This window comes from Vanessa cardui, chromosome 30 (assembly GCF_905220365.1).
Source record: "Vanessa cardui chromosome 30, ilVanCard2.1, whole genome shotgun sequence".
NCBI lineage: Eukaryota > Metazoa > Arthropoda > Insecta > Lepidoptera > Nymphalidae > Vanessa > Vanessa cardui.
In genome coordinates, this window is record NC_061152.1 from 5834867 (window position 1) to 5862725 (window position 27859).

The 27859-nt window shown below is 35.6% G+C and overlaps 1 protein-coding gene across 1 annotated transcript; it reads left to right on the plus strand.

Moving 5' to 3' along the window:
- LOC124542333 (Kv channel-interacting protein 4-like) lies at positions 1-27843 on the plus strand. The gene is made up of 6 exons (XM_047120305.1): positions 1-132; positions 9288-9357; positions 24005-24075; positions 24442-24654; positions 26207-26369; positions 27641-27843. The coding sequence occupies exons 1-5, from the start codon at positions 112-114 to the stop codon at positions 26315-26317; spliced, it is 486 nt and encodes a 161-aa protein (XP_046976261.1). The 5' UTR covers positions 1-111; the 3' UTR covers positions 26318-26369; positions 27641-27843.
- The last annotated feature ends 16 nt before the right edge of the window (positions 27844-27859 follow it).

Below are 27859 nucleotides of genomic sequence, written 5' to 3' on the forward strand. Positions count from 1 at the left end.
GACTTCGAAGAAACCGGCTCCAACGTCTGGTGCCCGGGGTCGCGGTACCGGCCCGAGCCGCCCGAGGCGCTCGCCAGAGCGTCCCACTTCACACAGCACGAGATCAAATTGATGTATCGAGGGTTTAAACAGGTAACATGTTATTTTTAAAAAGAGTACCAGTAACCAGTAACCAGTTTTTCAACCGACTTCCAAAAGGAGGAGGTTATCAATTCGTCTGTTTTTTTTTTTTTTTTTTTTTTTTTTTTTTTTTTTTTTTTTTTTTTTTATGTTTGTTACCTCATAACTTTACACTGGGTGGACCGATTTTGATAATTTTTTTTTTGTTTGAAAGGTAGTACTTCCCGTGGGGTCCCATTTTTTTTATTTTTTTTTCCGATGATGGTATCCATGTGAAAACGACATAAGTCTTAAATTTGCGTTATGTATATGCGCGACAAATAGGTGAATAACTGAAAATCACGTTAACCAATTTTGATAATTCTTTTTTTATTATAAAATATATACTTCAAGGGTAATTTGGTGAAAGTTTGGTAAGGTTCTGAGCACAGGATCCATGACAAAGTGACGGAACGGAAGGGAACGGAACAATTCTGAGGAGCACGTTAGCGATACTCGGTCGAATCTTTTATTTATAGGTTATTTGGATATTTGAGTCACCTTCCGTAATGTGGTTATGTTTATGTAATTATCATAGTCGAATATTATAATCAACTAGCTACCCACCCCGGCTTCGCACGGGTGCAATACTGATACTAAATATACTACAGAATTTGTTTATATACGACATCACATCGCAAACTTCTAAAATTATCAGTGTTTCTTTGCTATATTGTTCATGTATTATATACACAAACCTTCCCCTTGAATCACACTATCTTTTAAAAAAAACCGCATCAAAATCCGTTGCGTAGATTTAAAGATATAGGGACAGAGAAAGCGACTTTGTTTTATACTATGTAGTGATGGAACTCCTATACGGCTCGCAGTTAGGGTGCGATATAGGGCAGAATTTCTTACTATCTTTAATCAAATTTTGTGTATGTGATGTGATGTCATATGATGTACGAAATATAGTTGGTCTTTTTCAAAGTTTTTTTGCTGAGTTCGATTACAGCTCTTTCGAGGGATCCTTGTAGTTCACGCCGCGTGACGTATTAAATTCGCATTTTCGAAAGTCTATTTTTGCTTTATTCGCAAGTTTCCTTTGAAATTATCCTCGAAGTAGTTTCTGACTCATATAAACGGAACGCTTAATCTATCCATATTAAAAAAAATTAGTTAGTCAACATCAGCTTCACTTAAAATCAAAAAATAAATAAAATTTTAACAAAAAGAAAAACCGACTTCAAACAAAACACTATTTTAAAACAAATGAATATGCACGAAAAAGTAATAAAAATAATTGCGTATTCAACATATTTTTTAGAGTCTTTCTAAGTTAAATGAAATGAAAAATATTAGACTACTTTAAAGTCGATTAACGATTATATCATGTAGTTATAATTATTGTTATATTTGGAGTCGGTGTCAGCCAATAAAACCCTACAGTATATCTATCAAAAAACAATACGAGAATACTTTAACAAATAAGTTTTTTACAAATTACCTTTTACATAATAATATACTGGATCAATCAAGGGGCTCGTATCGCTTCTTTCTTTTGATTGTTGGGGCAAGGGCACTGTGGCTGACACCGGCTCCAAATATACCAATAACTATGACTACATGATATAATCGTTAATCGACTTTTAAGTAGTCTAATATTTTTCATTTCATTTAACTTAGGAAGACTCTAAAAAATATGTTGAATACGCAATTATTTTTATTACTTTTTCGTGCATATTCATTTGTTTTAAAATAGTGTTTTGTTTGAAGTCGGTTTTTCTTTTTGTTAAAATTTTATTTATCTTGGTAGTATCTACTTTCCGAACCGGTGGTAGCTTCACTTAATTGTTAAATGACTATTCAAAAGAGCTTAAAGTACTTGTAAAAGCCTACTTGAATAAAGTATATTTTGATTTGATTTTGATTTGATCTGATGTTGAGTGAGTCAGTGTAACAACATGTACAAAAGCACATCTCAGTTCTAAAGGGTGGTGGCGCATTAGCTCTTTAAGAAATGGTTAATATGCCTTACAGCGCTAATGTCTAGGGGTGTTGACGACTTACCATCGTGACCAATTTGCTTCATTCCTTTCCATAATCTCAAGTTACAAAAAAAAATGGTGTTCTTAATTTAAATTAAAAGGATATTTTAATTAATTACAAACTAATTGAAATGCTATACAAGCCGTTGATTTGAAAACAATTCGCATTCTAATTGGTTATTAGTGCCGGCTCGGACAGAGCAGCTCACAGCGCCGATGTTATGATTCAGCGGTCGTTGAATTTCGAATTAAATTCGTTCAAATCATCTAACGGATTCAACGTGTACAGCCTGTTTTACCACTGCTGGGCTGAGGTCTCCTCTCCCTTTGAAGAGAAGGATTCCACCACGCTGCTTTAATGCGGACGGATTCACATGTGGCAGAATTTCGTTGAAATTAGACACGTGCAGGTTTCCTCACGATGTTTCTCTCCACCGCCGAGTACGAGATGAATTATAACATATTGCTGGGCTGATGTTGAGGATAATGAAAGTCACTAACTGGTTCACGATTTATTAACGAGACGGTACAATTATACGGACTGTGTCGCACTGTTTTACATATGCAATGTTTCGACTTTTATACATGATATCAAAGAGTAAGAGATACACAGATGTGAAACATTTTAGTCATAGAATATATCTTATCTTTATCAGTTGTTTATTTTAATACCTATGTGCATATACGGCACAAACACAATAACAAAATAACAATAAAAATTTTAACAAATAGAAAAACCGACTTCAAACAAAACACTATTTCAAAACAAATAAATATGCACTAAAAAGTAATAAAAATAATTACGTATTAAGTAAAATGAAATTAATAATATTAGACTACTTAAAAGTCGATTTACGATTATATAACGTAGTTATAGTTATTGTTATATTTGGAGCCGGTGTCAGCCACGGGCACGAGCCTCAACAATCAAAAGTAAGAAGGGATACGAGCCCCTTGATTGACACAGTATATTATCGTACAAAAGGTAATTTGTAAAAAACATATTTGTTAAAGTATTCTCGTATAGTTTTTTGATAGATATACTTAAGGGTTTTCTGGCTGACATCGACTCCAAATATAGCAATAATTATGGTTCGATAATTGTCTATATTATTTTTTATATTATATGAATATTTAATTGTCTACACTATTTACACTTTTACACTTATTTTTATTAACAACAAGATTATATTTTGTTACAAACATAATAACTATTATTGGTTTATGATAAAAAAATAACATATAATTATTTTTAATCTTAATTAAAAGTCGAAATATATTGTAAGTAGCTTAATTATTTATTACTTAATAATAATAAATAATTTATTATTGGAGCTGATATACGCTTGCATCTTAACCGATGATTGCGGGTTCAAGCCCAGGCAAGCACCACTATATATATGTACTTAATTTGTGTTTATAATTCATCTTGTGCTTGGCGGTGAAGGAAAACATCGTGAGGAAACCTGCCTGTGACTAAAATCGAAATTCTTGTGCAAGCATTCCACCAACCCATCATTGGAACACCGTGGTGGAATATGTTCCAAACCCTCTCCTTAATCGAATAGGAGGCCTTATCCCAGCAGTGGGAAATTTACAGGCTATTACTTTGCTTTTTACTTTGCTTTATTTATAAGGAATAAATAAAATTTTAACAAAAAGAAAAACCGACTTCAAACAAAACAGTATTTTAAAACAAATTAAAATGTACTAAAAAGTAATAAAAATAATTGCATATTTAACATATTTTTAAGAGTCCTCCTAGGTAAAATGAAATGAAAAATATTAGACTACTTAAAAGTCGATTTACGATTATATAATGTAGTTATAGTTATTGTTATATTTGGAGCCGGTGTCAGCCACAGGCACACGCTTCAACAATCAAAAGAAAGAAGCGATACGAGCCTCTTGATTGACCCAGTAAAATATCGTATAAAAGGTAATTTGTAAGAAACATTTCTTAAAGTATTCTCGTATTGTTTTTTGATAGGTATAGTATAGGGTTGGCTGACACCGACTCCAAATATAGCAATAATTATAACTACATTATATAATCGTAAATCGACTTTTAAGTAGTCTAATATTTTTCATTTCATTTTACCTAGGAGGACTCTCAAAAATATGTTAAATATGCAATTATTTTTATTACTTTTTAGTACATTTTAATTTGTTTTAAAATACTGTTTTGTTTGAAGTCGGTTTTTCTTTTTGTTAAAATTTTATTTATTTTTTGCTTTTAAGTGAAGCTGATGTAGACTAACATTTTTTTCTTAATATGGATAGATTAAGCGTGCCGTTTATATGAATCAGAAACTACTTCAGGGACAATTTCAAAAGAAACTTTCGAATAAAGCAAAAATAGACTTTCGAAAATGCGGCTTTAATACGTCATGCGGCATGAACTACAAGGTACCACCCTCGAATGAGCTGTAATTGACCTCAGTAAAAAAACTTTGCAAAAGAGCTGTTCGTATGCTATGTCGTACATCATATGACATCACATCACATACACAAAATTTGATTAAAGACAGAAAGAAATTCTGCCCCAAATCGCACCCTAACTGTAAGCCGTTTAGGAGTTCCGTCAATACATAGTATAAAACAAAGTCGCTTTCTCTGTCCTTATATCTTTAAAACTACGCAACGGATTTTGATGCGGTTTTTTTTAATAGATAGTGTGATTCAAGGGGAAGGTTTGTGTATATAATAAATGAACAATATAGTAAAGAAATACTGACAATTTTAGAAGTTTGCAATGTGATGGCGTAAATAAACATATTCTTTAGTATATTTAGTATCAGTATTGCACCCGTGAGAAGTCGGGGCGGGTCGCTAGTCGATTATAATATTCGATTATGACAATTACATGAACATAACCACGTTCCGGAAGGTGATTCAAATATCCAAGTAACCCATAAATAAAAGATTCGACCGAGTATTGATAACGTGCTCCTCAGAATTGTTCCGTTCCCTCCCGTTCCCTTAATTTGTCATGGATCCTGTGCTCAGAACCTTACCAAACTTTCACCAAACTACCCTTAAAGTATGTCCTTTATAATAAAAAAAGAATCATCAAAATTGGTTAACGTGATTTTGAGTTATTCACCTATTTGTCGCGCATATACATAATGCAAATTTAAGACTTATGTCGTTTTCATACGGATACCATCATCGGAAAAAAATAAAAAAAAAATGGGACGCCATGGGAAGCACTACCTTTCAAACAAAAAAAAATTTATCAAAATCGGTCCACCCAGTAAAAAGTTATGAGGTAACAAACATAAAAAAAAAAAAAAAAAAAAAAAATACAGACGAATTGATAACCTCCTCCTTTTTGAAGTCGGTTGAAAAACACATTCTGTAGTATACTTAGTATAAGTATACCACCCTTCTGAAGCCGGGTCGGGTCGCTAGTGTAGAATAGAGTACTTTATAAGTGAATAATACGCTAGTTCGGAGTTCATCGCAAAGATCTTATAAGTTCGTTTCTCCAGCTCACAACATCAACTTAGAAACTCAACTCAAGCGAGCTTATTAACCTTAAACTTAAGATTTCTTGAAGGTTTCTTAGTTTTTTGTTTGAGTAATCTCTTATATAATAAAAGCGTTAGCCGTTTTGTCCCAAAGATTATGGTACAATAGATGGTCTCATTTCGAAGATCTCAAGCCGTAGATGTGATAGCAATCAACGTCACTGGCCGGTTAGAGAGTGGTGCTATGGCAGTATATAAAAAAAATAAAACTAAAAACAAAATTAGTGACATTATGAATTTCATTCAAAAAAGGATTCATCATTTTCGCGCCCAATATAGACGAGTGACTTGCAGTTTAGAATGAAATGAAATAAAATGAAAACAAAACAAAATGTTTCGAAATCCCTAAAAAATGCTTTGAAGAATCGCGAAGCTTCGCGGGCGACCCATTACTTTTTTTTAAAGATTAATAGCTGCGTCCTAAAATAAATAAGGAATCACTAATAACCCTATTTACCCCCCCTTTTAGCAAAAGGGGTCAGAGTCAGAATACTTAGTTGGTACATAACTAGTTAATAGTTAATTAGCGTCCTATTCCGGCTTCGCACGAATGCAATGCCGATATTAAACGTACTACATTATTTTCCGTCTCGAATTATTAAAAAAACCGCATCAAAATCCGTTGCGTAATTTTAAAGATCACACATAGGGACCGAGAGCGGTAAATATGCTTAGATCTTTGAAATTACGCAATTGATTTTGATGCGGTTCTTTTAATAGATAGAGTGATTCGTAAGGAATGTTTATATGTATAATATGCACAATATAGCAGAGAAACACTGATCATTTATAGATTTTAAAGTTATGTAATCGCTGGCTGAACCCTACGAGATAAATCAAAATATTTTAATACATTATACACCTGAAAACTTACGACTGAAATACTGTGAACGTTGTAAGACATTGCGTAGTATTTTTAGTATCATTACTACACTCGTGTGAAGCCGGGGCGCGTCGCTAGTAATATTATAAAGTGCGAAAATGGACTAGTGATTGTAAGGTATGCAACTTAAATGCTAATTACGGGTTCAAACCAATCTAAAACCCGCTGAATTGTCATATGCTATTTATGATTCACCTCGTGCTCGGTGAAAGGAAAAATTGCGAGGATACCTGCATGTGGTACTTCGATAGGCTGATCGATTCATGTTACACGCCATACCTAACATTTTTCCATTCAGTACCTCTGAAATTGTGTATGGAAAATTAATCTTCCTACACAAGTTTGGATATAAAATCGTAATAAAGAAGATCCCATCAAAAACAATACTTGTCAAAAAAACCAAGTCTCGCAACTCAGTTGTTATACGGTAAAAAGTTGTGAGATCCATGTAATACCAAGTCTTATCCATGTAATACTTAAGCGACTTCCTGTTAATTAAATTATTTAGTGCGATGACCAAGTCAATATATGGACCACGATCGTGGTCTTAGGGAGTGGACGTATTAAGACAGGAAGTATCATACGATTTGGTGATTTATTTATGTTAAGATATTTTCGAAGTTAGAACTATTATGTTTGCTTGTAAATGATTGAAGTTGTTTATATCCTGATTAAAGTTATTTATGATCTTGTCTTTTTTTAATCTATTTCACTTCTGTATGCTAAATATATATAATATCCAAATATTTAATAATATTGTAAAATAAATTAAAAAAATAATAAATAAATACAGGAAAAGCGGTCTTTGGAAATGTAAAGAAACATGGTCATAGTTTAGTCCGGTCTTGTAATGATATGTGTGCACTAGTTGAGAACGTAATTACACAATTAACAAACATTTTCGAAAGCTTATTAATATAATAAATTTATTATATTGTTATTATAATAATATAATAAATAATCTTCCTTTGTATTTGTATTTTTTTTTTTTATTTTATCATTTTGTTAATTATTTTAGTTTTTCCTTGGTTTATACACCAAACACTACTTATATTCCAAATTTGAAGCTTCTAGGTCTGCTAGAAGTGCCTTAGAATTTTGATGATCGGTGAGTCAGTCAGTGAGTGAGTGACAAAATTATGAAACTTTGACCCGTTATAATTCTAAAACTACTGGTTCAAATTGAATGAAATTTGAAATATACCGTGTCTTTACAATGCTTGCATGGTTACTGAAAATTCAGTCTTCTAGTTTTATCCACAACGAAGTTACAGGGGGTCGAAAATGGCCTGAATTGCTTCGAGAAAAGGATGGTACGGCCGTGCCGCTTTTTTGCTCGACTTGGTGGGGGCACTGCCGTGCCCCAAGATCAAATCAAATCAAAATAAACTTTATTCGAGTAGGCTTTTATAAGCACTTTTGATCATCGATCGTCATTTAACAATCAACTGAAGTTACCACCGGTTCGGAAAATAGATTCTAGTCAGTAGTTACTCCTTTCCAACATTTAAAAATACAGTCATGTTAGTTAAATAGAATTATATATGTATGTATGTAATATATCCTGACTAGATGTCAAAATTCGCTTTGTTTTTTAAATATCAGACGAGAGTTGACTAAACGTCAAACAATCTATTATCTTCAGAAACCAGTTTCTATAGAATATATAGTATTCCATTGATTTCCAATATTTTTTGTTCGAAAATCCTTTCATAAAGCTTGTCAATAAGAGATTATTGAAGGCAATAAGGCCGCCTTCGTCAATGGTGCTTAAACAAAATTTCAGTTGAATTATATAATACTGAGCGTAAATGGCCCAGTGGTTATAACGCGTGCATCTTAACCGATGATTACGGGTTAAAACCCAGGCGATCACCACTGAATATTCATTCATTTGAAAGAAAGAAAGAAGAAAGAAAGAAAGAATTTTTATTTGTAAGCATCGTGTTGATACATCAGTGACATAAACAATACAACAAAAAAAAAGAAAAAAACAAAAACTTAAAATAACAATACAATTAAATAATATCTAAGAAAGATTTTAAAAAGAGGCATAAATAAATAAAAACAAAATGCTGCCTACATAGCAGTACGATGCCACAAAAAGGGAAATCACTCAGCATTTGCTGTCGTACTAGGAATTTCACACGCACAAAAAAAAAAAAAATTAACGATTTAAATTATATAGTTTTTTTTTTTTTTTTCTATACTTAAATTAAAATACGATTCGTACTATGTGTGAAATTCGCAAAGACGGCAGCACTGATTTTCAGTGATCACCTTATTTCCGTACGTCAAGTGAACGACATTGACAATAGTCCACTATTATGTCGTGTTAAAATCAAATAAAAAATAAAAGTAAAAACATAACAGAAATCAAAACAAGTCTAGGATAGTATGATGCGCTCAGCCCTCAGGTATTTGTGTTTATATCTTCTTGGAACATATTCTACCATGCTGTTCCAATAAAGATTTGAATTAAACACACACAGGTTTCCTCGCTATGTTACGCCACCGAGCTCGAGATGAATAACAACCACAAATTAAGCACAAATATTCAATGATGCTTGCCTGGGTTTGATCCGCATTCATCGGTTAAGATATACGCGTTCTAACCACTGGGCCACCGCCAATTTCATCAAATAAATTCATTAATGTGTATAGTAAAAAACAGTGTTTCCATTCTATTCAATTTTCAACAATATTCTGATTTGTTTTCAGGAGTGTCCGACGGGAGTAGTGGACGAAGAAGCCTTCAAGAACATCTTCTCGCAGTTCTTTCCTCTGGGAGGTAAGATTGACTGAAGTCTTATTCATATATCCAAATATAGATAACTCAAAGATGGCTGACTGTCTGACATAGTGATCTATCAACGCACAGCCCAAACCACTGGACAGATCGGAATGAAATTTGGCACGCAGGTAGATGTTATGATAGGGGCACCATCTATGAAAGTATTTTGATAAATTTCACCCCTAAGGGGATAAAATCGGGGATGAAAGTTTGTATAAATCTTATTAGATTTTCGACTGATAGAAGTGAAATTAAAGATTGGAGACCATGATCTCTTATTTTATCCCCCATATTGTGTAAGATACTCCAAGAAAGGATGTAGGCAACTTTTTTCACCTAAAACAGGACAACCAACATTTTAGTCCATTGCGTTTACGGGACAACTTACGTTAAGCGAATCTTCGATATACTTACTTACAAATGTGCTACACTTTTGGGAAAAATGCATGCAGGTGTCCTAACGACACTGTATTTTTATTTATGAATAGCTGTATTGACTTCGTGTGCCTTTTCAACCGACTTCCAAAAGGAGGAGGTTATCAATTCGTCTGTATTTTTTTTTATTTTTTTTTTTTATGTTTGTTACCTCATAACTTTTCACTGGGTGGACCGATTTTGATAATTTTTTTTTTTGTTTGAAAGGTAGTGCTTCCCGTGGGGTCCCATTTTTTTTATTTTTTTTCCGATGATGGTATCCATGTGAAAACGACATAAGTCTTAAATTTGCATTATGTATATGCGCGACAAATAGGTAAATAACTGAAAATCACGTTAACCAATTTTGATAATTCTTTTTTTATTATAAAATATTTACTTCAAGGGTAATTTGGTGAAAGTTTGGTAAGGTTCTGAGCACAGGATCCATGACAAAGTAACGGAACGGAAGGGAACGGAACAATTCTGAGGAGCACGTTAGCGATACTCAGTCGAATCTTTTATCAACCGACTTCCAAAAGGAGGAGGTTATCAATTCGTCTGTATTTTTTTTTTTTTTTTTTTTTTTATGTTTGTTACCTCATAACTTTTCACTGGGTGGACCAATTTTGATAATTTTTTTTTGTTTGAAAGGTAGTGCTTCCCGTGGGGTCCCATTTTTTTTATTTTTTTTTCCGATGATGGTATCCATGTGAAAACGACATAAGTCTTAAATTTGCATTATGTACATGCGCGACAAATAGGTGAATAACTGAAAATCACGTTAACCAATTTTGATAATTCTTTTTTTATTATAAAATATATACTTCAAGGGTAATTTGGTGAAAGTTTGGTAAGGTTCTGAGCACAGGATCCATGACAAAGTAACGGAACGGAAGGGAACGGAACAATTCTGAGGAGCACGTTAGCGATACTCGGTCGAATCTTTTATTTATAGGTTATTTGGATATTTGAGTCACCTTCCGTAATGTGGTTATGTTTATGTAATTATCATAGTCGAATATTATAATCAACTAGCTACCCACCACGGCTTCGCACGGGTGCAATTCTGATACTAAATATACTACAGAATTTGTTTATATACGACATCACATCGCAAACTTCTAAAATTAACAGTGTTTCTTTACTATATTGTTCATGTTTTATATACACAAACCTTCCCCTTGAATCACACTATCTTTTAAAAAAAACCGCATCAAAATCCGTTGCGTAGATTTAAAGATATAGGGACAGAGAAAGCGACTTTGTTTTCAACCGACTTCAAAAAGGAGGAGGTTATCAATTCGTCTGTATTTTTTTTTTTTTTTTTTTTTTTATGTTTGTTACCTCATAACTTTTCACTGGGTGGACCGATTTTGATAATTTTTTTTTTGTTTGAAAGGTAGTGCTTCCCGTGGGGTCCCATTTTTTTTAAATTTTTTTCCGATGATGGTATCCGTATGAAAACGACATAAGTCTTAAATTTGCATTATGTATATGCGCGACAAATAGGTGAATAACTGAAAATCACGTTAACCAATTTTGATAATTCTTTTTTTATTATAAAATATATACTTCAAGGATAATTTGGTGAAAGTTTGGTAAGGTTTTGAGCACAGGATCCATGGCAAAGTAACGGAACGGAAGGGAACGGAACAATTCTGAGGAGCACGTTAGCGATACTCGGTCGAATCTTTTATTTTTATGTTATTTGGATATTTGAGTCACCTTCCGTAATGCGGTAATGTTAATGTAATTATCATAGTCGAATATTATAATCAACTAGCTACCCAGCCCGGCTTCGCACGGGTGCAATACTGATACTAAATATACTACAGAATTTGTTTATTTACGACATCACATCGCAAACTTCTAAAATTATCAGTGTTTCTTTACTATATTGGTCATGTATTATATATACTAACTTTCCTCTGGAATCACACTATCTATTAAAAAAAACCGCATCAAAATCCGTTGCGTAGATTTAAAGATATAGGGACAGAGAAACCGACTTTGTTTTATACTATGTAGTGATGGAACTCCTATACGGCTCACAGTTAGGGTGCGATATGGGGCAGAATTTCTTACTATCTTTAATCAAATTTTGTGTATGTGATGTAATGTAATATGATGTACGACATATATTAGCTCTTTTTCAAAGTTTTTTTGCTGAGGTCGATTACAGCTCTTTCGAGGGATCCTTGTAGTTTATGCCGCAATACGTATTAAAGTCGCATTTTCGAAAGTCTATTTTTGCTTTATTCGCAAGTTTCCCTTAAATTGTCCTCGAAGTAGTTTATGACTCATATAAAGGGAACGCTTAATCTATCCATATTAAGAAAAATTAGTTAGTCAAATTCACAAGCTTCACTTAAAATCAAAAAATAAATAAAAATTTTAACAAAAAGAAAAACCGACTTCAAACAAAACACTACTTTAGAACAAATGAATATGCACTAAAAAGTGCTAAAAATAATTAATTGCGTATTCAATATATTTTTTAGAGTCCTCCTAAGTAAAATGAACTTTCTTACTGTCTTTAATCAAATTATGTGCATGTGATGTGATGTCGCTTAATCTATCCATATTAAGAAAAAATAGTCAACATCAGCTTCACTCAAAATCAAAAAATAAATAAAAATTTTAACAAAAAGAAAAACCGACTTCAAACGAAACACTATTTCAAAACGATGAATATGCGCTAAAAAGTAATAAAAATAATTGCGTATTCGACATATTTTTTAGAGTCCTACTAAGTAAAATGAAATGAAAAGTATTAGACTACTTAAACGTCGATTTACGATTATATAATGTAGTTATAATTATTGCTATATTTGGAGTCGGTGTCAGCCAAGAAAACCCTACAATATATCTATCAAAAAACAATACGAGTATACTTTAACAAATATGTTTTTTACAAATTACCTTTTATACAATTATATACTGGATTACTGGATCAATCAAGGGGCTCGTATCGCTTCTTTCTTTTGATTGTTGGGGTAAGGGCACCGTGGCTGACACCGGCTCCAAATATACCAATAACTATAACTACATGATATAATCGTTAATCGACTTTTAAGTAGTCTAATATTTTTCATTTCATTTAACTTAGGAAGACTCTAAAAAATATGTTGAAACGCAATTATTTTTATTACTTTTTCGTGCATATTCATTTGTTTTAAAATAGTGTTTTGTTTGAAGTCGGTTTTTCTTTTTGTTAAAATTTTATTTTTTAATATACAATTACTAAGTAACGCGCAAGTTTTACTATAACTTATTAGTCTTTTGTGATATGAAGTCGTTGGTGGAAGGCACTCGATGTGACTAATGGATAATATTTGGATATTAAAGTGTGGCTTTATTATTATTTTATAAATAATTCTAAAATAAAAAGAGCCTAAGTTATTCTTTATTATATCAGCTATTTGCCAGTAAAAATCACCTCAAAGTCGGTCCAGAAGTTCCAAAGATTAGCCGGAACAAACAGGCAGACAAAAATTAAAAAAATATATTAAATTGGTATATGTACCGTGTATACATACATATGTTTTCTGTAATAAGCGGTTTTTTATATTAAAAACAGACACTACAATTTTGACACTTAATATTTTTCTTTGATGGTGGAATATCTGATCAGTAAGTGGTACCTGCAGACACTTGTACAAAGCCCTACCATCAAGCAAAGATACGTAAAAAAGATACGTAAAAGAGTTCTTATTGAGTCGGTTTTTCCAATTCAAGTTATATATTTTACTATAAAAAATTCAAAGAGCCTTTTCAACGAACCTCGCGCATTAACTAGTTTAAAATAAACTCAAACTTCCGAATAAACTAAAACACATCTGTTCCGAGCGTTTGCAATGTTAATTTCATTTCGAAATTAAAACTTTAGCCATTGCTAATAAGAGTTATTTTCGCTTAAAATGTTCCCTTCAGTTTGGTTGTTCGTAAAATCGAAATCAAAATGTACTTTATTCAAGGCTCCTCAAAACACTTTTGAATGAGTGTTACAGTGTTGACCGGTTCCGAAAGTAGATTCTACTGTAAAGAACCGCAATTAAACTCAGTAGTTACTCTTTTCCACCATTTTAATTACAGACTAGCGACCCGCCCGGTTTCGCACGCGTGCAATACTGAAGTACTACCACATCGCATTAGAAACTTCTTAAATTATCAGTGAATCTTTACTATATTTTCCATGTATGATATACAAAAACCTTCCTCTTTAATCACTCTATGTATTATAGAAAACCGCATCAAAATCCGTTGCGTAATGTTAAAGATCTAAGCATACATATGGACAGACAGTGGTTAGCGACTTTGTTTTGTATTGTGTAAAGATTATGTCAGTAAAGTACAATTAAACTTATATATATACTAGCTGTGCCCGCGACCTTGTACGCCTTTAAATATAACAAAAAAAAAATTATTGTAGCCTAAGTTGCTCCCTATTATATCAGTTATCTGCCAGTGAAAGTCCCGTCAAAATCGGTCCAGCCGTTCCAGAGATTAGCCGGAACAACAGACAGACAAAAATTCAGTCAAGTCAGTATAATTATTATATAAAGAAAACTATTGCAACAATTACTAAATGTTGATTTCTAACTACATAATAATTTGAGTAGGACTTGGCTATTATGAGATCTCAAAACTGTTTACGATGGAAAAACTGCTTCGAGAGGCTTGGCATTTTTTTACATTTAATGTTTTTGGCGGGATTTTAATATATACAAACAGACATTCCAATTTTCTTATATGTGTATAAGCTATATAAAAAATGTCACTTAATTTCATAAAAATAAACCTTGTTACTTGCTGCTACGGAACCCTTAATTAGGGTCCAAATCGCACTTGGCCGCTTTTATATCATTAATATCTTGCATTGAGTAATGTGCCTTATTTATTAATGTTTTTTTTGACAAAAGATTTAGTGTTTTTAATATACCAAGTAATAAATAACTGTATTAATAATTTCTCACTTAACTATTTCGCCGACTTTAGAATATATTTTTAAACTATTTAAATTCTGCCGCATCGTGTACGCGGGTGCTGTACTTTGCATCCTATTATAATATTTTAGATAAAGCAACGACGAGATCTTCGCATAATATCGAAGATCTTACCCCATCTCAAGGGTGAATTTTTATTTGTGTTTAGCATAATGATTATACTCACAATATTTTTTATTTACATTCGCTACAAATATGAATGAACTACGAAATCAAGATGTAAATATAGTTCATTCTATGAAGTCTCATGATTGTCATTTTAAAGGAATATTCGGTGACAATATGCTCTAATAACTTAGACTAGATAGTCCTTGGTAAGACTTCGTGCAAGCCCCTCTGGGTACCATTTACACATCAGATATTCTACCACTAAATAGTACTCAGTATAGTTGTGTTACCGTTTCAAGTGAGTGAGCCAGTGTAACTACAGGCACAAGTAACACAACATCTCAATTTCCATGGTTGGTGGCGCATTGGCGATGTAAGAAAGGTTTTAAAACCTCACTGTCTGCACGTGATGGTGACCACTTACCATCAGGAAAATATAAAAAATATTAGCTACCCGCCCGGCTTCGTACGGTTGCAATCACTGAAACCACCGAATACCAATACAATATATATCAAAACATACTACAGAGTTTGTTTATTTACGACATCACATTAGAAACTTCTATAATTATAAGTGTTTCTTTACTATATTGTCCATGTATTATATACAAAACCTTTCTCTCCAATCAATATCATTTCTTAAAAATAAAATTTTAACAAAAAGAAAAACCGACTTCAAACAAAACACTATTTTAAAACAAATGAATATGCACGAAAAAGTAATAAAAATAATTGCGTATTCAACATATTTTTTAGAGTCTTCCTAAGTTAAATGAAATGAAAAATATTAGACTACTTAAAAGTCGATTAACGATTATATCATGTAGTTATAGTTATTGGTATATTTGGAGCCGGTGTCAGCCATGGTGCCCTTGCCTCAATAATCAAAAGAAAGAAGCGATACGAGCCCCTTGATTGATCCAGTATATTATTGTGTAAAAGGTAATTTGTAAAAAACATATTTGTTAAAGTATTCTCGTATTGTTTTTTGATAGATATACTGTAGGGTTTTATTGGCTGACACCGACTCCAAATATAACAATAATTATAACTACATGATATAATCGTTAATCGACTTTTAAGTAGTCTAATATTTTTCATTTCATTTAACTTAGGAAGACTCTAAAAAATATGTTGAATACGCAATTATTTTTATTACTTTTTCGTGCATATTCATTTGTTTTAAAATAGTGTTTTGTTTGAAGTCGGTTTTTCTTTTTGTTAAAATTTTATTTATTTTTTGATTTTAAGTGAAGCTGATGTTGACTAACTATTTTTTTTTAATATGGATAGATTAAGCGTTCCGTTTATATGAGTCAGAAACTACTTCGAGGACAATTTCAAAGGATACTTGCGAATAAAGCAAAAATAGTCTTTCAAAAATGCGGATTTAATACGTCACGCGGCGTAAACTACAAGGATCCCTCGAAAGAGCTGTAATCGAACTCAGCAAAAAAACTTTGAAAAAGACCAACTATATTTCGTACATCATATGACATCACATCACATACACAAAATTTGATTAAAGATAGTAAGAAATTCTGCCCCATATCGCACCCTAACTGCGAGCCGTATAGGAGTTCCATCACTACATAATATAAAACAAAGTCGCTTTCTCTGTCCCTATATCTTTAAATCTACGCAACGGATTTTGATGCGGTTTTTTTTAAAAGATAGTGTGATTTAAGGGGAAGGTTTGTGTATATAATACATGAACAATAAAGTAAAGAAACACTGATAATTTTAGAAGTTTGCGATGTGATGTCGTATATAAACAAATTCTGTAGTATATTTAGTATCAGTATTGCACCCGTGCGAAGCCGGGGTGGGTAGCTAGTTGATTATAATATTCGACTATAATAATTACATAAACATAACCACATTACGGAAGGTGACTCAAATATCCAAATAACCTATAAATAAAAGATTCGACCGAGTATCGCTAACGTGCTCCTCAGAATTGTTCCGTTCCCTTCCGTTCCGTTACTTTGTCATGGATCCTGTGCTCAGAACCTTACCAAACTTTCACCAAATTACCCTTGAAGTATATATTTTATAATAAAAAAAGAATTATCAAAATTGGTTAACGTGATTTTCAGTTATTCACCTATTTGTCGCGCATATACATAATGCAAATTTAAGACTTATGTCGTTTTCACATGGATACCATCATCGGAAAAAAAAATAAAAAAAATGGGACCCCACGGGAAGCACTACCTTTCAAACAAAAAAAAAATTATCAAAATCGGTCCGCCCAGTGAAAAGTTATGAGGTAACAAACATAAAAAAAAAAAAAAAAAAAAAAAAAAAAAAAAAAATACAGACGAATTGATAACCTCCTCCGTTTGGAAGTCGGTTGAAAATAACCGCATCAAAATCCAACAAGAACGTTGTTAAATTCAAACAAACACGAAGTCGCGAGCACAGCTATTTGTGAAATAATAATCCCATCAAAAACAATACTTGTCAAAAAAACCAAGTCTCGCAACTCAGTTATTCTGCGGTAAAAAGTTGTGAGATCCATGTAATACCAAGTCTTATCCATGTCTTAACACGTCCACTCCCTAAGACCACGATCGTGGTCCATAACAATTGAAAATCAATTGTGTCTGGAATCTCAGTACTCGAAGCATTAAGTTGTTACGTAATAATTGACAGCATCTTATAGTGACGCATCTCAATCTTAAATTTTTTTAATGTTTTAATAAATATATCGTCCATCGCATGAAAACACGTGTTAATTAAATTATTTAGTGCGATGACCAAGTCAATATATATATGTATAGGAGATAATGATAAGTCTATCGATAATTCAAATAATAGTCTTTATTGTCACATAAAAGTCCACACACAGAAGGAGAAAGAGTAAGCGTAAGGAAGATAGAAGCGAAGATACAAAAGTTATAAAAGGCACAGTATGAAAGGATAACACAAAACTATTAAACTATTAGCTATGTACAAGTATGTATAGCGTAAGCGTATACATAAGTAGTGAGCACATAAAAGGTGGCACGGGTTTCGCGTCTAGCGTCGGGATCGTGACTGATTTAAGACAAATAGCGAGGCTCCAAAGACGACCGCAGGTGCGCGGGCGCAGGGAGCGGTCCGCGTTACGTATGTATAAAACTAGTCGCGAGTTTTATGTGCGTCGATTTATTATAATATGTATAAAATTTATTATATAAATATATTATGTATTATTGTATTAAATATATAATTATATATGCATATTTAAAGTGTAATTATTATATTGTATTTATTTATATATACGTAAATATTTTGTTATTTATTTTTAAGTATAATTTATAATATATTAAATATATGTATGTGTATGTATGTATATAAATAGTTATATTAGTATAAAATATAATCGTAAGTGTGTATGTTCGCCACATCACTCCCCTCCAGAGACCGTGCTACGGGCGAAAGTAGTCCGGCAACCGAACATGACGTCCCGACCGAGTAGTTTTTACGTCTGGAGTTTGAGTGGATTTTAATATGGGAATGATGATAGGGGTTGTAGGTTTAGGAGTTTCGTTGGAGGTGTTAGTGTCAGACAGTATGTAGGCAGGTTTCAATCGGTCTACTGATACTGTGACATCTTTACCTTTAACTTTAATTTTAAAAACCTTAGCGTCTCTAGCCACCACTTCATACGGACCAGTATATGCTGGTTGAAGAGAACCTCTCAACGCATCCTCGCGTAAAAATACGTGAGAACAAGAGGAAAGGTCCTTGTACACAAATATTTTTTTATTAATTGCCGAGTGGTGCTTAACAGGGACTGGTTGCAAATTGTTGGCAAATGATCTGATTCGTGCTGTAAAATCAGTGACATCAGTTGTACATTTGTCATCATTGCAATCAAAAAAGTCACCTGGGAGACGTAAAGGTTCTCCGTATACGAGCTCAGCTGAGGAACATTGAAGGTCGTCCTTGAAAGAGCTTCGTATACCGAGTAGTACGAATGGCAATGACTCAGACCATTGACAGTCCGCATGGCACATAATTGCAGCCTTTAGTTGCCGATGGAATCGCTCGACTAGGCCATTGCACTGAGGGTGGTAAGCAGTTGTCTTTCGAAGTTTAAAACCAATGGTTTTCGAAAGCTGTTGGAACAGTGAAGACTCAAACTGCCTACCTCGATCAGTGACAATGTCAGTCGGGCAACCAAATCGGGCAACCCACCCGGAAAGGAATGCCTTGGCCACAGACTCTGCCGTAATATCGGTAATAGGAACAGCTTCAGCCCATCGCGTAAAGCGATCGACCGCTGTCAGGCAGTACCGATTTCCGGCAGATGGAGGTAGTGGTCCGATGAGGTCTAAGTGAACATATTTGAAACGCGCGTTTGGTAAATCGATAGTGCCTAAAGGAGATGACACATGTCGATTCACTTTCGCGCGTTGGCAGTCCAAACATGTCCTAGACCACTCGCGACAGTCTTTTCTCATCTGTGGCCATACATAGCGTTGAGCTACAAGTTTGGCACTTGTGTTAGCACCGGGGTGACTAAGGGCATGCAAACTGGTGAAAATTTGTCTGCGTAATGGTTGGGGAACGAAAGGCCTAGGTGCCGGTGTGCTGACATCACAGTACAAAGTAGTACGGCTACCAGGGATAGTCAACCTCTTTATACGCAGAGAAGATCCTTCTGCGAGATATTTAGCTAGCTCACTGTCCGATTCTTGAGCTTTCGCTAGTATCTCTAGATCTACAGGCAAGTGCAATTCCTCAATGCGTGATAAAGTATCTGCCACAACATTGTCCTTACCCGCAATGTGTCTGACATCGGTGCAAAACTGAGATATGAAATCTAAGTATCTATACTGACGAGGAGAGCAATTATTTTTACGCTCGCTAAACATGTAGCATAGTGGTTTGTGGTCAGTATAGATCGTAAATGATGTTGCTTCCAACCAATGTCGAAAATATTTGACACTCTCGTAAATAGCCAGGAGCTCTCTATCGTAAGGTGAATATTTCCTTTGCGATGGGCTTAATTTACGAGAGAAGTATGCCAATGGTTGCCAATGTCCGTCTTTTAGTTGTTGTAAGACACTTCCGATGGCAAGATCTGATGCATCAGTTACCAGACTCAGCTTGCAATTTGAGTCAGGGTGCGCTAGCATAGCTGCGTTACATAAGCTAGCCTTACATTCCTCGAAAGCGGTTAACGAGTCTCCACACATGTCTACTGGCTGTGATGCCTTGACGGAACCTGTAAGTAAGGCATTTAAAGCAGCTTGGATCTGAGCAGCTCGAGGTATAAACCTCCTATAAAAATTTACCATCCCCAGAAACCTGCGAAGCTGTTTAGCTGTCTTGGGAACTGGGTAATTCTTTATAGCCTCTACTTTTCCTTCCAAAGGCTTAGTACCATTTTGTGAAATATGGTAACCTAGAAAAGTGACCTCAGCTACGCCAAATTGACATTTCGAGACATTTATTAGTATTCCATACTCTTGTAGTCTCGTAAAGAGTTCACGAAGATGTTTCTCATGAAGAGTTTCGTTTTTGGAAAATACTAATATGTCGTCGAGGTAAGGGTAACAAAAGTCTAGGCCACGTGTCACCTCGTCTATAAACCTTTGGAAGGTCTGAGCTGCGTTCCGTAAGCCAAAAGTCATGTATGGAAACTCGAAGAGTCCAAACGGAGTAGTAATGGCCGTTTTCGGGATGTCCTGCTCAAAAACTGGTAACTGGTTATACGCTTTAACCAGATCTAATGTTGAAAATATTTTGCAGCCGGACAGATTATGTGCAAAATCCTGAATGTGTCGGATGGGATATTTGTCCGGAATTGTCCTAGCATTGAGTAATCTATAGTCACCACAAGGACGCCAGCCGTTGTCCTTCTTGGGGGCTAGGTGCAATGGTGACGACCAGGAACTCTCAGATGGTCGAGCTGTACCGTTTGCCAACATTTCCTCAAACTCAGCCTTAGCGATCTTAAGCTTCTCTGGAGCAAGCCTCCGTGGGGAACAAGACACTGGGGGGCCTGATGTTGTGCGAATGTGGTGAGTAATCGTGTGTTTAATAATGCGCACCGGTCCAGCTGGTCGTGTAATCTCCGGGAATTCTATGAGTAAATTGTTATATTTAGAATTGTCGGTCATGACCTTAACGCTAGACACTAAACAGTCTGCTACATTTATTGATGCTACCGTAAATAAATTTGTATTACTATCTAAAAGGCGTTTATTTCTAACATCTACTGACAAATTAAAATAAGATAAAAAATCTACGCCAATGATAGCTTTGGAAACATCAGCTACTACAAAGCGCCACTCAAAGTCTCTACGTAAACCTAAATTAAGTTTAAGGTGTACATTACCATAGGTGTTAATTATAGTACCATTCGCCGCACACAATTGATAGTCAGTTCGCACACGTGGTTGACGAAGCGCAGCTCGAGGGAAAACACTTAAATCACTTCCCGTATCGATGAGGAATTGCATCCTGGAACCGCGATCGGTGACGAACAGGCGACCAGTGGTGGAAGGGCAATCGGACGTCGCCATTACCGACTGCCGCTTACTTTTCCCGAATCGTAGTCGCATGGGGGTATGCACTTTTTCGCCAGGTTGCCGAATTTGTAATGATACCAGCATACTGGAAACTTTTTGTAATTTGAGTGCGATCTTCTAGAAGTCGAACGGGTCCTCTGACGTGGCATGTGTCGGCTTCTGGAACGCGGGCGATGGTGTCTGGTTGTGAGCTCGCTGACCTGTTTTGTTAACTCAGTTATTTGTCGAGCCATCATGTCCATCGCCGACTCCAATCTTGATACTGAAGCCACTGCCATGTGCGGTGATGAAGGTGCAATATCGTGCACCCTATCTGCTAAATCAGCTAGATCTTGCAGCGTCATATTGGCCTGAGAAGCGATTATTGTTTGTAGATTGCTTGGCAAGCGGCTGGTCCACACGTCCGTGATAAACTCGTCGGGCATATTTGGTCCGGCCAGCTGCTGCAGGTGTCGTAGAAACTGGGAAGGCTTACGATCACCAAGCTCTTCCGACTGTAAAAGCTGTTTGACTTTTTTCTGCCTCGATATAGATAGTCGTTTTATCAGCTCGGACTTCAACTTCTCAAACTTTCCGGAAGCAGGCGGATTTTCAATAATATCTTCGACTACGGCGGAATATTGTCCGTCCAAATGAGCCAGAACATAATAAAATTTTGTGTTGTCATCCGTTATGCGCGCTAAATTGAATTGCGCTTCAATTTGAGCAAACCAGATCTTTGGTTTTTCGACCCAAAATGGCGGCACGCGGACGCCAACGCGGCATAATTCGGCTGATGGGTCCCGATCCGTTGATACACGCTCGCACTTTTTAACGCGATGGCGGACACGTGCACTTTTCACTGATTGTCCCGATTCAGCGGTCTCACCGTCGCTACTCATTGTATATAATGTTCCACAGGGTCACCAGTTATAGGAGATAATGATAAGTCTATCGATAATTCAAATAATAGTCTTTATTGTCACATAAAAGTCCACACACAGAAGGAGAAAGAGTAAGCGTAAGGAAGATAGAAGCGAAGATACAAAAGTTATAAAAGGCACAGTATGAAAGGATAACACAAAACTATTAAACTATTAGCTATGTACAAGTATGTATAGCGTAAGCGTATAAGTAGTGAGCACATAAAAGGTGGCACGGGTTTCGCGTCTAGCGTCGGGATCGTGACTGATTTAAGACAAATAGCGAGGCTCCAAAGACGACCGCAGGTGCGCGGGCGCAGGGAGCGGTCCGCGTTACGTATGTATAAAACTAGTCGCGAGTTTTATGTGCGTCGATTTATTATAATATGTATAAAATTTATTTTATAAATATATTATGTATTATTGTATTAAATATATAATTATATATGCATATTTAAAGTGTAATTATTATATTGTATTTATTTATATATACGTAAATATTTTGTTATTTATTTTTAAGTATAATTTATAATATATTAAATATATGTATGTGTATGTATGTATATAAATAGTTATATTAGTATAAAATATAATCGTAAGTGTGTATGTTCGCCACATATGTATATATATTATCGGTGAGTCAGTCAGTGAGTGAGTGACAAAATTAAGAAACTTTGACCCGATATAATTCTTAAACTACTGGTTCAAATTGAATGAAATTTGAAATATACCGTGTCTTTACAATGCCTGCATGGTTACTGAAAATTCAGTCTTCTAGTTTTATCCACAACGAAGTTACAGGGGGTCGAAAATGGCCTGAATTGCTTCGAGAAAAGGATGGTACGGCCGTGCCGCTTTTTTGCTCGACTTGGTGGGGGCACTGCCGTGCCCCCAGATAGTTAAAAAAAATTAAAAAAACACGCCAATTGCTTTGTCATTGGCACTTAAAAAGTATGCAAAGTTTCGAATTAAACAGACATAGTTACATACATGCAGCCCAAGCTTATAAAAGCGTGTTAAAAATAATAATAACATTCAAGATTTTATACTAAACTCTTGTTTGTGTCAGAGATCATGAGTGTGTGAGTGAGTTTGCGTATGTGAGCGTCAAGGTCCTTGAAGAATGTACGTGTGTGTATTTAAACTATAAAAAGACGCTTATAGCTAAAATATTTTTTTGTATTGCTGACAGCAAACCCTTTCATTTAAAATCCATATAATTTTGGATTTCATGCCAGTCCGCCATCTTTGAGAGGCCGCCATATTAGATTTGTAATGACGTTTCTCAGCTAGTCACGTACTGTCATAAGAACTGAGAGCGTGTGCAAAATTTTATTAAATATATAATTTGTTGATGAAATGTGGCAAGACTCAGACAATCAGAGAAAGTTACTTTTATGTAGTTTAAATCTATATTCGTTCAATCTTGGATTCGTTCAAAGTATTCTAGCAGATCCTTCGTCAGAATCAGCTAGGATGCTCCTGGAATTTTACATAATAGCAATTAATAATAAATAATATAAAACGAAAGGAAAAGTGTAGAATGCGACTGACGTACCCGTGTAGGACAAAAGTTCCATAAAAAAAGGTTCAAAATTTTTTATACATACATAGTTAGTTAATAGTGAAGCTGATAAAAGATTGTTAATAAAACCGTTTAAAATAATTCAATTGATTGCAGACGCCACCCAGTACGCCCATTTCGTGTTCAATACAGTCAAACACAAGCAGACAGGGAAACTAAACTTCGAGGTGAGTACGTTTCTTATATTATCAACTGTTTGAAACAATCGTAGAAACACGCAGTTTACACACGGCTGTTAAATTGGAAGTTGTACTGATTTTTTGTGTTAAACGCACTCTAGCATATTTTATTATATTCACTTTGGATCACGAATATCATCACTCCACTGCTGGACATTTGGGGCTTACTTCACTACGCTGCTCCAATGCGTATTGTAAGACCGACATGTAGCAGAATTTTGCTCATGTAGGTTTCCTCCTAAACTATTGTTTCAGCGCTGAGCACGAAATTATGTAGATACAAATGAGTCCTCATTTGGGCTTACCTACCATGTAGTAAAGCCATCCTAATCCAATGACTTATCTCCATTTCAGGAGTTCCTCGATACCCTCTCCCGCGTCGCGCGCGGTTCTCGTCAGGAAAAGCTCTCCTGGGTGTTCGCTTTGTACGACGTGGATGGCGATGGCCGTATCTCCCGTAGCGAGATGCTGGCCGTTGTACGAGCGGTCTATGAGCTGCTGGGTCGGGCGGCGGCTCCTCCCATCCACAAGGCAGCTGCTGAAGATCACGTGGACAGGATCTTTCACGTGAGTCCATGACGCCGATATTACACATAAGTTGATAAGATCTCATTAGTTGTATTCTGAATCGCGCCAGGTATGGGTAATTGTGTAAAATAACTCCAAAAACTAAAAGTACTACTACTATAACCTATCCTAAATATTTTTGTTTTGCATGTCGTCATTAAAATAGTTATAATTGAATTATTGAAATAGTAAACATTTTTGATCAAATTGTGAAGGTTATACTAAAATTCTACCAAGAATAACTAATATCATCCTGCTACCCTTATTCCAATTAAATTGATCTTGAAAATCTTCTTCTTCCATTCTTCCATCTGACATCATCTCACAAATAACATTCTCTCCAGCTATATCCTCTTTCACACAATCCAACCATCGTTTCATTGGTCGTCCCTTACCTCTATATCCATTCATATTCATGCTCAAGACCTTCCTCATAATATGTTCTTCATTCCTCCGAATTACATGCCCATACCATAGCCACCTTCCAAATAATTTCTCGGCTATCGGTGCCAATTTCAAACTTCCTCTTATGTACACTTTACCAATACCAATAATAACTACTAGTGCGCGGCTGTACGTTCGATTTCAAAGATCACTCGTTACCAAAAACACAGCATAATCTTCTTTCTGAAGAGAATTTGGTGCTAAAAATACCTCCCCATACAACGTCTTTTTATAGTGACTCATTTACAGTCCAATCAATTCGTCTTTGGAACTCTCTTCCAGTAGAAGCAAGACGTGCACCAACTATTAATTCTTTTAAAAATATGATAAAAGAGCACTATCTTGCTTCATGAAGAAATACTGCAATTAAATATTTTATTTATTATGTAAGTATCTATAGTATGTAGATGTATATATTTATAATGTGTATGTATATTTTATTATATATTTATGGAATATTTATTTATGTATCGTATATATACACACATATATATATATTGTATCTATTTTTTATGTATTAAATAATTTGTACACCCCTACCATCCTATCTCTCTCCTCTACCAAAGGTTGCCTGGAAGAGATCGCTGTTTTAGCGATAAGGCCGCCTATTGTACATTTTTCTGTTCTTTGTTTTTGTTTTACTCCTATAATTTTTGGTGTGCAATAAAGAGTATATACAACAACAACAACAACAACAGCCTGTAAATTCCCACTGCTGGGCTAAAGGCCTCCTCTCTCTTTGAGGAGAAGGTTTGGAACATATTCCACCACGCTGTTCTAATGCGGGTTGGTGGAATGTACATGAGGCAGAATTTCTATGAAATTTGTCACATGCAGGTTTCCTCACGACGTTTTCCTTCGCCGCTGAGCACGAGATGAATTATAAAGACAAATTAAGCACATGAATCAGCGGTGCTTGCCTGGGTTCGAACACGCAATCATCGGTTAAAATGCACGGGTTCTAACCGCTGGGCCATCTCGACTCCTATAAAGATAAAGAGTATATAAATAAATAAAATAAATAAAAATGAATGAATAAACAAACGCCAGCTAGGCGCATTGTTCGATGACCTTGACCTTGACCGTGACCTTGTCCTCGACCTTCCAGCTGATGGACACGAACGCGGACGGCGTGGTGACGCCGGACGAGCTCGCGCGGTGGATGGCGCGCGACCCGTCGCTGCTGCGCTCGCTGGACGCGCTCGACACGGTGCTGTGATCGCGGGGGGAGCGCGACGCGTGCGAGCCGGGGCCCCGCCGCGCTCCCGCCCGTCAGTACACGCAAGTCGATATAAACTTCGTTCAAGTAGGCCTTTACCTCTGTCATCTTGGGTTAGCAATTGCTCGTTTAGTCGACAAGACGTTGTTCATCTGCTGCGACTTCGTTCTGGACACATCCCGTTGAATAAATTCGGTTTTTTGATGGGAGAAGTTACATCTCCTAACTGCCCTGATTGCGAAAAACCTGAAGATGTACATCAAGTTTTACTTGAATGTATTCGCAATGAAACAGAAAGACGGGAGATCGTTGGCCGTTATCCTATGATACAAGGAATTGGCGGTTGTAACATTGCCCTTGCCCGACCTGTATCAGATGAAGCTGTGGCATTATTACGGTTATATAAAAAGTGTCTCCGAGCTAACAGTGTATCTAACAATATTTTTAGTAGCTCTTAAGTTGATATGGATTATTTGTAAAATTTTGTGTACTCTATGGAGCGACGTAGTCCAAGGAAAGGACCAAGCTCCTTAAATTAAAGAGAAAAAAAAAAAAAGTAGGCCTTTACGAGCACTTTTGAATCGCTTCCACCGGTAGTACTCGCAAATCGAAATAAACTTCATTCAAGTAGGCCTTTACAAGCACTTTTGTATCGTCATTCAACAATTAGAAAGTAGATTCTACCAAGAAGAACCGGCAAGAAACTCTGCTCTTTCCGTTTGCTTGGTGTAGAATTAATCGTCACTCAAGCGACATTTCGCTCTCTTTATCTGTTTTATAATGTCTTATTTTAACTTATTTGTTATTATTTTAATATAAACGGTTTTTTAATAACAATGTTATCGTGTCATTTAGTTATTTTTCAAACAACAATCATTGCTTTATCGATTTTTTTTATGATATTGTTTGGCGGACTAGTATATGGGCCACCTAATGGTAAGTGGTCACCATTACCCATAGACTATGACGCTGTAAGAAATATTACAATTCCTTATATCGTCAATGCGCCACCAACCTTGAAAACTAAGATGTCATGTCCCTTGTGCCTGTAGTTACACAGGCTCACTCACCCTTCAAACCGGAACACAACAATACTGAGTACTGTTATTTGGCGGTAGAATAACTGATGAGTGAGTGGTACCTACCCAGACGCGCTTGCACAAAGCCCTACCACCAAGTAAATGTGAGTGATGTAAGGCCGGTGATTCTGAGGTTTTGCGTCCAGTTCATACCCACTCACGTAGGCACACGAGTTCATGTAATCTATTACAACGATTAACAAAATAAACCGTGTTCCAATGAATCACGTCAACGTATTTCCAGTCCCCGTCGACACGGACACGCTCGGGACCCGATCGACCATCCTAGACGACAGATCGTCGACGAAAACCTTCGACAAATCAATGACGACATCGAGCACTTCGATAAACACGACGAAAACCGACCGGGACAGTATTGCCGAGGCCAGGCCGAAGCCTGCCAAGTGCAGCGGGCGCGTGGTAGCGAGTGTGCGCGCGCTGCCGCGCTCCGAGCCCGTGCCCA